At 34.2% G+C, this 15,930-nt stretch overlaps 1 protein-coding gene across 5 annotated transcripts; it reads left to right on the plus strand.

Annotated features, from left to right (window-relative positions):
* The first annotated feature begins 2,996 nt into the window (after positions 1 to 2,996).
* On the plus strand, positions 2,997 to 11,014 carry LOC126627095 (polycomb group protein EMF2B-like). 5 transcript variants are annotated; one of them, XM_050296518.1, is made up of 15 exons: positions 2,997 to 3,210; positions 3,449 to 3,583; positions 3,995 to 4,050; positions 4,378 to 4,442; positions 5,098 to 5,150; positions 5,864 to 5,917; positions 5,991 to 6,050; positions 6,248 to 6,294; positions 6,402 to 6,535; positions 7,491 to 7,749; positions 8,017 to 8,065; positions 9,379 to 9,462; positions 10,039 to 10,118; positions 10,303 to 10,392; positions 10,666 to 11,014. In XM_050296518.1, exons 1-15 carry the CDS (start codon positions 3,076 to 3,078, stop codon positions 10,796 to 10,798), a joined length of 1,434 nt encoding a protein of 477 aa, XP_050152475.1. In that variant the 5' UTR covers positions 2,997 to 3,075; the 3' UTR covers positions 10,799 to 11,014. The 5 variants fall into 5 exon arrangements, with proteins under 5 accessions (XP_050152475.1, XP_050152477.1, XP_050152478.1 ...); XM_050296520.1 differs by having other exon boundaries at positions 2,999 to 3,235; positions 3,430 to 3,583; positions 4,363 to 4,442; XM_050296521.1 differs by having other exon boundaries at positions 2,999 to 3,210; positions 3,430 to 3,583; positions 4,363 to 4,442.
* The last annotated feature ends 4,916 nt before the right edge of the window (positions 11,015 to 15,930 follow it).

Consider the following 15,930-nt stretch of genomic DNA (forward strand, 5'->3'; position numbering starts at 1 on the left):
CTCTATTGGAATAAAATTCCTCTTGGGGATTGCCCTAGTTTGGATGCCCCTTTGAACCTGCTAACATACGATGTTGCAGAAAATATTTGGCTTAGTATGCTGGCTTGGGATAGAAGTAATCATACTTGTGGTTGGAGTTCAGAGCCACTTTCAGATGATTTCTGGATTTCCATTTTGACTATTCTCTCGAATGACGTAGATCTCAGGTTTGAATGTTAGAACCCACAACCTTGCTGGTTATATAAACTTTTTGGAAGCAGGATAATGCATTAGACTTCCAGGCCAGGGTGCCATATGCCTGTGCTTGTAGCCCGCCAATTGTTGTATGACCAACTTTTGAACTCTACAAGTACTTGTTTTTAGGAAGAAAATATTAACGTTGTTATATAACCAGCTACATGCTGCTATAGCGAACCACCAAATGCTTAAGAATTGCACAAATGCTTGTTTATACAAAGAAAACACATGCTCAGTTGGTTTTATAGTAGTTATGAATTTATGTTAACTTTCAAACATTTTAGAGATTTTTAAGTAAAATAAAGTACAATCCACTGCTTGCTGCTTTAGGTTATCTAAACACTTCAGAATTGCACCAACACTTGTCTTTAGGAAGAAAACACTCGCACAGTTGTATAACCAACTGCGTGCTGCTTTCAAACCACCAAACACTTAAGAAGTGTACAAATACTTGTTTTTAGGAAGAAAACACGGGCGATGTTGGGTATATAATAGCCATAAATTGATGTAACCCTAAAACACTTCATAGAGTTTTATAGTCAACAAATGTATGACTAACTGTTTGCTGCTTTAGGATCTCCAAACACTTCAAAACTGTACATGCACTTGCTTTTAAGAAGAAAACATATGCTCAGTTGTGTGCTGCTTGCAAAACTCTAAACACTTCATAATTGTACAAGTACTTGTTTAAGTTTTTGAGATATACATATAATCATATTTGTAGATTATGTTCCTTAATATTTAGAGTTCTTTGCTTTGACTTGCATTGATTCATTTGGTTTGTTTGAATATCATGTGTAGGTTTAATTTTTATGATGTGTAGGTTTCTCACATGCGTTTGTGTTTGGATGTACTTGTAGGAGTATGAAGGTGTCTTGGATCAATTAACTCTTCTAGTCAACATTTCTGGTGACGAAATTCCATTGAGGTTGATATCACGTTGCAATGCTTTGATCAAATGAGTCACTTGGTTTCGTTTTTATTGCGGCTACCTTAGTAACTGCTGACAAAGTGTTGGCGGCGAGGGAATCGGATCCCCTCCTGAGCATAGGGTGGGGATCCTCGTGACCAGTTCATCTGGGCCATTGAAATTTGATCCAACGGCTACAATTATTATAATTTTTAGAGGGCCCCCAGGTTTGTAGCCATTGGATCAAATTTCAATGGCTTAGATGGCCCGATTAGAAGGATCCCCACCCTATGCTCAGGAGGGGATCCGGTTCCGGCGACGAGTGCCTAGATTTTAATTGGTTGGGCTTGTGTTTAAGTACCTCTAATTTGTCCTAGGTTGTTTGCCTTCCATTGTATTGGCAAGTGTTATTTGTTGACTAATTTGACTTAATATATTTATGTAACTGTAACCTTTTCATACAATCTAATTTCTAAATCTTTTATTATTAGTCCTAACCAATATATATATTTATTGATACCACTAAGAACTGCACTTTAGTTATAGTCTTCATTTGTAAGTGAGAGATTTAAAATGATGCATTTGATACAAATTTATTTTTCAATCCTTAAATTTAAATACATGATTGTATGAAAGAAAAAAAGCGTGTTCATTCTTAATGAAATTCACTGGACGCCCTTTTTGACCTAGCCGCTCCTTCTCTTCTCTCACACAAAAGCCCATTTTCTGTTGCTCGTCGCCACAGACTCATTCCTTTAGATGGGGTCGGCAGGCAACCCATTACCTCCTCTTTTTCTTATCCTTTTTAGTGTTTTGTCTGTGTCCTGCCCTCCGCAACCTATGGTTGTCGGTTTTCGAGGTCACAACTCAGCGGTCCTCTTCGTTTTTCTGGTGTGTCTTATCGGTTTTATCTATAGCTTTCCTGTTTTGTTGCCTCCCCTCTCTTCTCCTCCTCCTTATTGCCCTTGCTTCTCTTTCTAATTCCATTTTTGCAGCCCTTTTCCCTTAGTTCATTCTTTCCTTTTTTCCCTTGCCTAAACCTCCATCTTCGACCCTCTTTAATCCCTATCAAAAATCAGATCTTCGAGTTTTGGACTCGATTTCGGAGGTAGATCTTTACCTCATTGCTCTCTGCTTTACTGGCATGCCAGAAATTTTGGGTGAAGTGTTCTGAGGCATCGTCGAAGTAAGGGTGTTTTACACATCCCCTTGGCCCTCCCCACCCCCGTGTTATGTCAACTTGGTTCGTTTCTTGTAGGTGTGGTGGTTGGTGGTATAAATCTAGATGGCTAGGCAGATTGCGCAGCTTTGCGATCTGATTTTTGCTACGAATTTTCTCCCTTTTCTTGGGTTAATTTAGTTGTGCTTGACTCTTCACTGATCCCCCTTCATTCTAGTTCCTACATGGTTGTCATTTCGGGGATTGTTGGCAAGAGTTCGACTACGGTGAGTTGCGTTTCTGTGATGGATATTAGGTTTTATTTCTTTTTTTTGGTAAAATATTAGGTTTTATTTCTTATTGTCTTGTGTTTTCAGTTTTAAGCCTCTTTTGTTGTGGAATTGGGCCTCCACTGTTTGTATTGGGTCGTTAGTTGGCTTTGTAAATTTTAAATTTAATGAAGTTAAGCCCTTGTCCAAAAAGAAAATTTTTAATGAAATTCACTATTATTTTTGTCAAAAAAAAAGGTAGTGTTATTTGCATTCTAAAAATCTTATTTTACATTCTTTACAAGTGTATATTTCTTTCATAATATATAAAGTTTAAAATCTAGAATGCGATTTTTGTAATGCTAATAACAATTCAAAAAAAAAAAAAGGGAACTCTTTCTTTGCCGAGACAATCAAATAGTTCAACCAAAAAGAAAAAAAGTGCAACTTTGAGCAACTTCCCGTTTCCTGACCTAACGACTTTACGTGACGGAATCCTTATGTTACAAAGCAAATTGGGGGCCCAGCTGCAGTCCAGCTCCTCGCCGGCGCTCTCGAAGCTGAAAACCCCGAAACTGTCTTCTCCGGCCAATTTTCCGGTCAACCTTCAAACCGGCGAGCCTCCTTTATCTCCGGTCAGCAAAGCTAATCATTCCCTCGGTGCAAACTACTTTCTCTTCTTTTAACGAAAGAATTATTGCTCTCTGTGTTGAGTTGGCATTTTTTCTTGTTAATTTTATAGCTTAATTTCAATTAACCAAAATTAACTCAAGATAATAGCTCAAATATCGTCATATATCAGATCTCTGTGAAAATCGAAAATCGAAAATCTTAATTTTCTGCTGTTTGTTTAGATTGTGTTGTCTGCCGTAGGGATATAAGATGTGCCGTCACAATTCTTGTGCGCACTTGCCGGTAGAGGAGGCGGTTGCGATCGACGAGAGTCTTTTGATGTATTGCAAGCCTGTTGAGCTCTACAACATTCTTCGCCCTCGTGCTCTACACAATGTATGTTCACACTCATGCATTTTGTTCTGTTTCCACTTCTTTTGTATAATCGTGTTATATGTTAATTTTCGGTCATCATTGCGAGTTCCTACACGATATTCCAAAGATCGTGGTTATCAAAGTTTAATCAGGAGTGCAGATTCAAATATGATTGCACTTGTAATGATCCTCATTGGCAATTTTGGTACCCGTTCGGTGTTTTGGCATAGTTTGGTGTATTATGGTTATAAGAACAAAAGGAATGTTAATCCAATGTGTTTATTTGCAATCATATTACTCATGTAATGTTGAGCTCTATGCTGTTCGCTTTGTGTGCCATATGTGTGGGTGGTTATGAGGTCTTGGTGTACTCTTTGTAAAAACGTACAACATATGTTTCTGTATTCTAATCAAGGCCTTTCTATGTTGTAGCCATTATTTCTTCGCAGATGTTTGCATTACAAAATCCAAGCAAGGCGTACAAAGAGGTACTAATCTATCTATAAGTACACACAGTCAGGCATATGGAAGTATGTTTATGCATGAATTTTTGTTTAGTTCTTGTTTCCATTGCCTTCAATGATTTTATTTCAAAACGATTTTCTTAATTCTATGAAGACTACGGATGTAGAGTTTCGATATGTGGTAGTCCACCTGAAATTGTTCTGTTCGGTATAGTCTCATAGTTTGTCTAGGCACACACACACATGCTTCCTCAAGCACATTATTTTTTCTGCTGCGAGGACTTCAAGAAGACATTATGGTGCTTACTTTGAGAGGGAAATTAATATAATTTTCAGCATGTTATTTTGTAGGTCCAGGGCTGCGATTGTTATATTCAACTACAGGGACTACAACAACACTTTACGTAAAACTGAAGGTATCATCAATTTCTTTGTCCTCAGAAGTGTAATTCTTTTCTATTACAGTAGTTACAATGGTTATTTGTATCTGAAGTTTCAACCATACTAGTTAATTAATTATCAAAAAACCGTTTTTTCCTGTAGAAACAAATTTCTGCAAGTTTATTGTTGTTTCTGATGTCTCTGGATTTATTTAGTACTTTATTTTTCTTGTCCTTTAGGAGGGTTTCTCTCAAATTTCTTCTTTTTATTTATTCCGTTTCTGCTGGTCCCACCCCCATCTTTTAACTCATGAAGCCCTACTTGGCACGACTATGATCCTTGATTCTTGTATAATGACAATTTAAGGTGTAAAGCTTGATTAAAAAGGGAAATGGGTGTCCTAGGATACTGTTTCTCTCTCTTTAAAATTTTCCCTTTGTCAGAGTAAATGCATTATTTAGTTTCTTATTTAAAATGGTTTGGTTGGCTGCATGGTGGTATGGGCTCCTAAGAAAAATATATGTGATCTGGTTTTTTCCACTTTTAAGGATTAACATTGAGACAACTACTCAAGTTTCTGGTAAATCATATTTTTGTTTATAGGAACTTCATTTTCATTAGCATTGAAGCTTTTATTGTTGAGCATTCAGTTACTGAAACTCATATGTACCTTCTTTTTTTAACATTCAGTTACTGAGGACTTCTCCTGTCCCTTTTGCTTGATGCAATGTGCAAGCTTCAAGGTACGAACCAGTATGGATATTGCTTTCAATGTTGTCCCATTTATGTTTGATTAAAATTAGTATAATCGTAGAAAAACGAAGTTTCCCTTAGTATGGGATAGAAAGGAGAATTACTCCCCACTAGGAATACCTTATCTTGTATTTTGAAAATTGCATAAAACCTATAAAGTATTTTCAATATCTATCTGCAGAAAGATTGGGTTGAAATACTCTAAACATATGTGTTTTCATATACTATATCGTGGGAAATACTGATCTAATATGAAACTCTTAGTTATGTCCATATCAGTGATTAACTTTTCTTACATATTCCACTGTACACACATGGTTCGGATTTGTTTAATCCTGAGAAACTTAACCTTTAATTATTCAATCTTTTATAGTGTCTTTTCAGTGTTCATTTGCAAAATGGAATCGCTAGTTGTTTATAATTTTAGAGATTTTTTTTTTTTGAGGCTGAATTATTTGTGATATGATGTCAGCATACCCGCTTTTGTTGGCTAGAGTTTCAGTTTTTATTCATAATCTGTATATTTCTCTCCTGGAAAAACCTAATTTATTTATTGAACCATAATATTGAAGGTTATTGTTCTTCTGTTAAGTGAGCTGTTTCCATGATTTTTTGTTTGTCTTTAGTTTCAACATTTTATATGGTTTGCTGCTATACACTGATTTAGCTTGTTGCTGAAGTAAACCTTCATGTTTTCTTGTAGGGTCTGCGTTATCACTTGTGCTCTTCACATGACTTATTCAACTTTGGGTTTTGGGTTGGTGATTTAGTATATGTAGTCACTTTCTGCTTATTCTTAAGAGGCTGTTGAAGAAGCATTTATTTTGTAGGTAACTGGAGAGTATCAGGCAGTCAACGTTTCCGTGAAAGTTGACATATTGAGATCTGAGGTCAGAATTGTTTTCATCATGAAGTATGTGGATCTTTTTTGTGCTAGTTCAAAATATTTGCTGCCATTAGGGTTCATATGTTGAACAAAAGAAACTCATAGGCACTCCTGTACTGGCTTGTGTTTCCTTATGATTTTTTAACATGCATGAACAAGTTATATGCCCCAATCATATCCGGTTACATTTTTTATATACAGACTGTAGCAGATGGAGTAGTTCCACAACTTCAAACATTCTTCTTCTGGTCGGTTTAAATTTCTTGGTACAACTTAAAGCTATTGGTTATTATCCTATTTGTTCTCTTAGAAGAATCCAGAGAGCTGAGTAGGTGAAATAACTTTTTTTGTGCAGTTCAAGGTCAAGAAAACATAGGCCAAGGAACCGTGGTCAACTTGAAAACCACGTTCATATACAATTCTTGGAGTTAGACTCACCTAGCCTTGCCAATGGAGGGGCACAGGAGGGAAATTTGGAGAATGGTGACGGTAAGTTTTCCTTTAATACTCCGTTGGGTTGATCATTTTCAGGTAGTGAAAAATAAAAACAAACTAAAGACAACGAGATGACAAATTCCATCATATCCTGTTAATGTGCAGAGACGTATCACCCTTGGCACATTCGGAGTACCTGTAGTCTCTATCACGATTGCTTCTGAGAAATTTTAATTTCTTAAAAAATTTATCCTCTTTTCTTTTGGGTAGTGGTTTAGAGTGTTTCTGCCCTTCGCTTGCTCACAACTGGGCTAATGCTTAAGAAGGTCTCTATATAATAGTATGACAGTCATGATGCATGTCTTATAGTTGTCCACAACTCCAACATTGTATTATGGCATTTCTTTCATCCTATTTTCTTATACATTTTTCCCTTCTTACCTAGGAAATAGCTGGTCAGGTTGGTTTGCCCTTTTCTTATTTTGTTGACTTCTATTGTGGTATATAGTAACTCCAATTTTGCTGTTATATCAGTCGATGGCTGTCTTTGCAATTAATTATAACAATTTATAAGTTTTCAGATCTCTAATATATAACATATAGAATTGGTTTTAAGTTAGTATTAACTAAGTGCTTGTTTATTGGTTGAACAAGTTCAGTTACATAATTTGATTCGACTGTTCACTGTTCCACCAAGTTCAGTTTAAGTTAGATAATAGTGACTGTTGGATGACAAATCCCAGCTCAAATTCAGTTGAGAGTCTGATACTATGATTGAGCGTTAAATAATAGCTTCCCTTGGACCAAAAGTGGTATTTAAATAAAATGTCTAATCATATTAATTATTTGAAAAAAAAACATGCGATTGTGCAGCACATTTTACAGATGTGACTGTTTTAAATTTTTTGTCTTGGGGATTCAACTGAAGATTGATTTTACTTACTCAATTTTTGTCTTGGGGATTCAACTGAGATTTAACTGTATTCTTTGGATTTTCTATCCTGTGAAGTTGTGAAGGCTCCCAATCTGCTCCACGGTGGAAAAGGTTCCCAAAATGGAAGGCATAGAGATGAAAACTGCAGTCATGATCATCCGAGTTCTATAGAATGTATAGAATGTGCTACCTCAATTTCCAATGGTCCTGGTGCTACAATTTCCATTGCTCAATCTTCTCCGGACCTTGATTGTGTTAAATTGCTATCTGGAAGTGATTCTGCACCACCAACTAAAATAAGGAAGTTAACTGCAGAGCGTTCAGAGCCAAGAAAGTATGTTAACCTATGTTATGGTTTCTCTCCATTGTTTTTCAGAAGCTTCCGTTGATTTTCCTTATAAGAATTACTTGATTAATGTTTTTCTCATTGTCAATACTATCAGTCTGTGTACTTCACTTTTGGATGTGTTTTTAGAGTATCAAAAGCAGAGACTCGTGTCCCCACCGTTTTTGAAATTGGTATCCTTATTTGAAGTGTCCATAATTGAGGCTGTGAATTTATTTTCACACTTCTCACAGTTCTTGAATTTTTGTATGCCAGCCGTATGCTCCTGCAGAAACGACAGTTCTTTCACTCTCATAGAGTTCAGGTAGTAATTGATTTCTAAACCCGATAGCAGTTCCAAATTTTGTTTCTCCATCAATTTGCATTTTTTTTAGGCTTCATTTTTCTTTTATTTCTTGCATGCCAAAAGCTGCTGTCAACTCAGATCGTTTATTTTGCAACAGTTTAAAACTTATACTGTTAATGAGCTGTAATAATCCTTTTTTTAACAATTAAAGAGTAATTTTTTCATTATCTATCCTGTATTTCTTTATATTACTTAGTTTGCTTATGATTTGTCTGAGATTTCTATCTTTATTTATAAATGCATTCTTTTCAGTAATTATCATGGACTCCTTGCATGTATTTCTTTTTTGGTGTTGAGAAGTGGGCTTTGTGGGTTTGTGCTTTCAAAGAATGAATTTGCGCCTTTTTTTAGCCCCCGGGAAGTAGCACTACAGTTGTAGTTTATTTATGCAACAGTGGATGTATTTTCTATTTCTAATGAGTGACCAAATTGGGTTATTGTTACGATGTGTAACTGAGAGGGACCCATTCTTATAGAATTTATGTTGGAAGGCTTTTGGATAGAGAATTATGTGCAAGGGACCATGACGGAGGAGCCAAGTTAAATTCAATAAATTAGAGTCTTTCTACTTTCTTATGTAATATATGCAGATTAGTCTGCAAGTTCTTTCTACTTTCTTATGTTACAATGTTAAAGGATTATGTGTCATAAATTAGTCTTTAGAATTCCTGAGTAGTATATTAATGTGGATCTTTCCAGATTCATATACCAATTAGACTATAAAAAGGGCTACTTTGTATTCTTTAAAGAAGTGTTAAGTGAGAAGAAATTCTGGATTTCCTGCTTGTGTATGAGACACAACCACCTGCAGTAATTCCAAGGCACCTTCGGTGTGATGCTGAAATTTTCTATTGGAGTGATTCCAAGTTCCAATACACCTTTGGCATGAAGCCAAAGGCTGGAGTGACTCTGGTTCCCTTCTTTATTCCTATCTATTTCTACTTTCCTACATCAGACCTCTTCAATATAAAACGTTTGTGATTGAGCATTTAGATAGCAAACATGATTGCTTTTTATGCTCTGGTTGTGAAAATTTTTATTGTCTTGTACATACATTCTGCCATAGTTATTTAAAAACACAGTTTATTGTAACTGCTGGTGTTTCGACAGCTTCATTACATTTCATTTTATGCATTTGCCTTACTAAGTCTTTGAAATATTTAATCAAAGATATTTTACTTGTTATATGCAGTTATCTTGAATAGATTCCTAAGAGCTGATTCATCAAAACAATATACTTATTCTGGATGAATATTTCTTTTTGTATGAAGCCTATGGAGTTAGAGCAAGTATTATCAGATCAGGATAGCGAAGATGAAGTTGATGATGAAATTGCAGACCTTGATGATCGGAGGGTATGCTTAATGATTCTCCTAGATTGAATTTTCTTATTGTACATCGATTCATGTTGCACAAGATAAAAAATTCTACTTGCATTGAATTTTGTCTTTGTACTACTAAAACCCTGACGATGACTGCAGTTTATTTCCTTTCTTGGCTCAATTATAACTAATTGGATCTAGTTTGTTTGGCCTTCCCTAGTTTTTGTTTGAAACTAGTCGTTTTAATTATCCGACTTGCTAAGAATATAAAGATTCATCCACAAGTATTATAAACGTTTGATCACATTATCTGAAAACTTAGGCTTCCCTTGCATAGTCAATTGGTTTTGGGTTGGATGCTCCAACCATAACATTGTTGGAAATACAGTAATAAATGTGTGGTTCAATTTTTCTACACATGCTCTACGTCATGTGATATAATTGATCCATGTGTTGAAGGGGCCTGTTAGAAAATAATAATCACGCATCGGGTGCACTACTAAAGCTAGCATTACAAACATAAGATTAGGGTCTCTCTACACGTAATTGGTTTTGGGTCTAACAGTATTTTCAGAACTAAAAATCTAACAGTACATTATTATGTTGCAGATGCTTGATGATTTTGTAGATGTTACCAAAGATGAAAAGCATCTTATGCATCTTTGGAACTCATTTGTTCGAAAGCAAAGGTAGTCATCTATTGCTGTTTTCGGCTTTCTGATATTGTTCAAACTTTATTGTCTTGTTCTTTTTCTATTATCCTGTTACTTCTGTTTTATATGTGAAGTTGATATGAAAAAATGGTGGCATCTTTAACTTCACGTCAGTTTTTGGATTTCCTGTAATGACAAAGATGCATCATCAATGATGTAGCGTGATAGCAGATGGTCATGCTGCCTGGGCATGCGAGGCATTCTCAAGACTTCGTGCACCTGAGCTAAACTCGTCCCCCGCTCTTTTCTGGTACTGCTATTGCATTAGTTTTCCCTAATTCCACAATTAATGGTACAATTAAGAAAACATAATTCCCAAGATAATCCAACTTTTCAAAAGTAGCAGCACTGAAGCAGAGGGGTCAGTAATATTTGGAAGGATGGCTATTTCCTGCATATCACTTTTTAAACGTATTTTACTCGGTTGCATATTCCAACTTTTATCTTTTTGGTACTGATTGATGCGTGTTTTTATTGTTCATTGGATAATTGTGTGAAATTTATCAAGTGCTCATTAACTCAGGTGTTGGAGGTTATTCATGATCAAACTTTGGAATCACGGTCTTCTTGATGCATGCGTACTGAATAGTTGCAACATCATTCTTGACGAGTACAAACGCAAGGGATCAGAATCATCGGATGCCATGAGCAGTTAAAGAAAAGGCGATGACTCGGCCCTATATGGTACATAGTGAGATGGAGAATACTAATCATGCTACATTTAATGTTCTTTTTCCCATTGTTTATCTTTTTCTTTTTAAATTTTTGTAACGACATTTGGACCAGAAACAGAACTAATCACATTTCTTCATGGGACACTCGGTTTCAGACTCCAATATTAATATAACTTACTACGATCTTGTTACAAATGATATCGTCTTCCCTGTCTTTCTCCTGGATTTTTTCTGTTTTGTGTTGATTTATTTTAGTTTTTGTGAGTTCTGTTGCTGTACTTTGTGTTTAGTGTTATATATAGGCAAAAGTTAGAGATAACCTTTCTAAGGACAGGAGCGAAGCAGATGTAAAATATCACACTATAACTTTAGTAGCTATAACACAAAAAGGATGGCAGATAAAGAGAGGGAGGGATACTGATATTATTTATTTTGCTTTCTTTCGCAATGCTGTTTGATAACAGATGGAGTGCCTCCCGTGACTACAACCATCCACAAAACAATGATGGTACTTTTGAGGGTAAATAACCAAAATGGTTCTTGAAATTTGCATAACTCATCACTTTGATCCCTAACATTTCAAATCAATCAAAGTGGTCCTTGAGATTGTCGACCATCCATCATTTTGGTCATTCCGTTAAAAACTCCGTTAAGTGTCCTGAAACTCTTGGTCGGAAGTTTGGACAACTTTCAAAGTTTCGTAACTCAATTGTTTCTTAACCAAATTCGACCCATAATATATCAAAATAAAGATAGGAAAGTGTAGAATAAGATTATACCTATTTAGAAGCCTAATGGTTGCCGGAGATGGCCGGAAAATAGCCTCAAAGTTGACTGGTCTGAGAGAACTGGAAAACTCGCCAGAAACTGGATAAACTTTAAACGTTCATAACTTCTTCAATACTCAACGAAATCAAGTGATTCAAAAACTAAAATCATATTTCTCGATGAGACTAAGAGAATGGTATCTTTTTCGACGGCTAACTCGCCGTGGTTTGGCCGGAGGTGATCATAAGCAAGTAAAAAGGATGCTGTTAGTTAATCATGTAATATTGTAATAGCCCTTCTACAATGCGGTTAAATGCACTTTCAGTCATAATTATTGATGACATGTAGACAACTATAAGTTGCAGTGTCAACAAAATTGTAGACACTGTTGGTATTCAAAGTTTACTAACTCAATACCAAAATATGTGGGTGATAAGTTTTTCCAACTCTATCACACCTCTCACTATTGCTCTCAATAAAATTTGGACAAAAGAAATAGAGATATGAAGCAACAAGCTTCTCGGTGACAGACCAAATGCTTTCAACCTTTTATTGCTGAAAATGGAATTACAAAGAGCCTTACGGGAAGGCTTTCTTATACTTGCAAAAACAAAAGAACCATACAAGTGGTATTAATAAACAAATGCAAACAAAGACTTCCTAAACCTAGTGTTGAAATCTATCCATGTAAAACAAATGAAGGTGTTGAAAGTCTTTACTTGCAGCAACTTTAGACTTTTGAATTACTAAAATTTAACATTAATGATGCATGTACGCAATCTTTTTCCCATCTTTCAATCATTCTTCCTCAATCTTGTGGATCTACATTATCTAAATTTAATATATTACCAACTATATTAATTTGTTCTAACCCTCTCAAATATGGAATCCTATTTTTTCTGGGTGGTTTTATCATACTTTCTTCTATGTAATCTACTTTTGCTTTTTCATTATATTGTTCATTTGTTGGTTTAAAAAATTGTTGATCAGTTCTACTTGCGTGTCCTGGATTCTCTACTCTTGATATACTACTTTCTTCTGCTGGATTACATTCTTCTTTCAATTTTAATAAATTATTATATTCTTTTGATCCTAAAATATGTTCTACTCCTATTTCTAAAATTTATTTTTTCATCTCTTCATCTGAAGTTCTATGTAGTTCTAATCATATATCCTATATTTTTCTAAGTATTCTTCTTCATCTAAATGATCAATATCTTCTATAAGTTTATCTACAATATGATCAAAAAATTTCTCAACTAGATTAATATATAAAGTATCAAAAGTCATATGTATACTCTCATTTTCAATTTCACTTTCATCCTCTTCTATTTTTTCTAGTTGCTTGTAATTACTAAACCTAATTGTTACATGACTTGTACTAGTTTCATATATTTGTACTTTATCTAGTTGTTTATTTCTTGCTACTTGTAAATTAGGTAGTGTCCACTGAATTCCTTCTAAAAAGCCATAAGGATTTTGCTTCTATCATATTTACATGTTTACTACCAAATGTTTGAACTAAATTTTGAAATTTTAAATTAAACTTATGATTATATATATCAAACACTTTTCCAATATACATTAAGCTAATACACAAATTTTTATATTCTCCTTTCATATTGTAATTTTTTGTTCTTATGCTCACTTTAATATATTTACTAAATTCATTAATTGTCATAACATAATTTGGAATACATCCTATGACAGCTAAGTTTGAAATTAAGCCTACTTCAGCTGTTGCTATTGCTGCTTGTTGGTGATTGTCACATCTATCATCATATATGTATACTAATGCTTTTGTGCCTACTTGTGCTCTGGTTAATCTTGTTATTCCAATTAATATTGTTACCATATGAATCTGACAAAAATGTGATTTTCTCAAATGCATAACTGCTTCCTTACTAATTAAATTAAGTGTAACTTCTTTATCAATACATCTAACTTCATGTTGACTGTTACTACTTACAATTCTGTTTCTATTTTCAAATAAACCTAATTGATACAAATTATATTTATTTTTCTGTGTTCTCTCAAAACCTCTTCTAATAAATTCTTGTGCTTCTTCTTCATTAGGATAAATATCTTCAGCTCTAACTACTTCTTTTCCCTTTTTCCTAAAGAGTTCCATTTTCTATTCTCAAAAGGATTTAGCTTAGGTCTTCTAATATTACTATTTGCACTTAAAGTTAAATTTTCTAATTTATCTAGCAAAGATGGTGTAAGTGATGAAGATACGTTATGTAAAACTTGGTTTATTTCTGCTATTTGTTCTTCAACTTGATCTAATTTTTCAGCCAAACTTAAAAATAATTGAAATAATTAAATTATTTTGGCTAATGGGAATATTACTACTGGATACTTGTGTTGAAAAATCTGTTAAACCTACTGGTTCTTTATCTAACTTACTAATTTCTTTCAAAACTTGGATATATTTTCTGCTAGTTCTAGAATCGGTCATTAAACTAATAATTTATCTATTTTATTATGCAACTTATCTATTTGTTCACTCAACTCTTTTTGCACTAATTGAATTTTTTGAACTTCTAATTTTTAACTGCTCAACTATTTCTAGTGATCTAAGTTCTAATTGCTTCAGTTTACTATTCAACAAGCTCTTTTCTCTCTCTTTTGCTAGGAAACCTTTGAATATTTTTATTATTATCTTCTAACTGAGATGTAATATAGTCTAAATTTTTTCTAATTGTTTTTATGGAGTTTTTCCGAAAATGCTCTAACAACTGGTTTAACAAATGATTATGCTTATTGTTTTCTAATTTTATATTTTCTGTTTGACTAATAATAAGATCTACAATACGATTATGCTTCTGGATTTTCTTCACTATACAAAATATGATTATGCTTTTTCAATGGAAAATAACAAATTAAACTATTTTGGCCTAAGGTTATTTTTCTTTTTTAAGGTTCATTAATTTCTAAATTAAGATAATCTATCATAAACTACAGTCTACTTTTCTCTAAAGTTACAACTAATTGGTTTCTTAGAAACTCTCTTTCTTCTCTTAGGGTCTTTAAAACTTGATCTATTGCTCTTTTTGCTTCTAAAACTTTATGATGCACTTCTATATTATTATATTTACAAATAAATGCGTGATGTTCAAGATAACCAAGATAAAACTTCTGCTTCTTCAAAGTACTGCTAGTCCTTTTGCATATATATACTAATATTCTCTTTATGCTATTTATAGTTGGATGTTTGGGACAATAAATACCTAGTGGTTGTCGTTGACAAGGTCTACAAGGACAATAATATACGTTGTTTATACAAAATAAACAAGTGTGATATCAGTTGTGTTAATAACTTCCGTCTTCAAGGTACTTTAGTATTATAATTATATTATTAAAATGCTAAACTTGGCTCTGATACTAGATTCGTGAAGCATGCCCGATTAAAAAGTCGGATGGCCATTATAACAACTAGACATAAAACCTTGCACATGGAACTCGACATGTTTCAGCATGACGGCCACTCACAATACAAGTATAAGGCCTTAACGACTGAACTCAAAGGTACGAAGAACTCAAAGGTACCCTGGTTAATGTCCAGTTATTTGTATGGTAAGCATTCAACTATAACAGAGTGCTCGAACAAAATATGATCGTCAGTTTAGCAGGTTAATAATATAACTACAATAGTGTTTCCCTGTTTTGGACTAGAAGTCTAATTAAACAAACACACTAAAGAAAGAAAAGAAAGCTCACTTAAGACAGAAAGAAAACAAAGCTTACTTAAGATAGAAAGAAAAGAAAGCTTACTTAAGACTTGGAGATTGCTTGAATATGTACACTTGAACTTTTTTTGATATATGAAATGTTTACAAAGATAATTGTTTACAAGAAAGTGTTTACAAGGATGCTTGAGGGTATGAAGATGGTGTGAGTATATGGTGAGAGTAGGGTGTTCAGGTGTTGGGATGTTGAGAGGTATATATTTACAATGAATGAAACTTCACTTATATAGACTGAATCAGGATACAATGGTATTAAAATTGGTTATAAATAAATGGTGTGGACACCTCTTTGGTACTTGTCATTTGTCACTATGCTTCTACTGTTGCTGAAATTGTCAGCACTATTTCTGAAACGTGGCCTGATTTTTGGTTTGCATGTGAACTTCCTTGTCTCCTTTTGCATGTGAATTTGCTGCATGGTTTGTCTCCTGGTGCCCAACATTTGCATGTGATATCCCTGAAATGCTCTTTCCCTTAAAATACTTTATCCTTGTCTTCTTTTACATGCTCATTTTGGGTATTATTGAATTGTTTTGTCCTTATGATTAAAATGAAACCCTTGAGGGTGTTTTGGTTAGTTTTCCATATGAGGTT

The sequence above is a fragment of the Malus sylvestris genome, chromosome 6 (assembly GCF_916048215.2).
Source record: "Malus sylvestris chromosome 6, drMalSylv7.2, whole genome shotgun sequence".
NCBI classification, from domain to species: domain Eukaryota; kingdom Viridiplantae; phylum Streptophyta; class Magnoliopsida; order Rosales; family Rosaceae; genus Malus; species Malus sylvestris.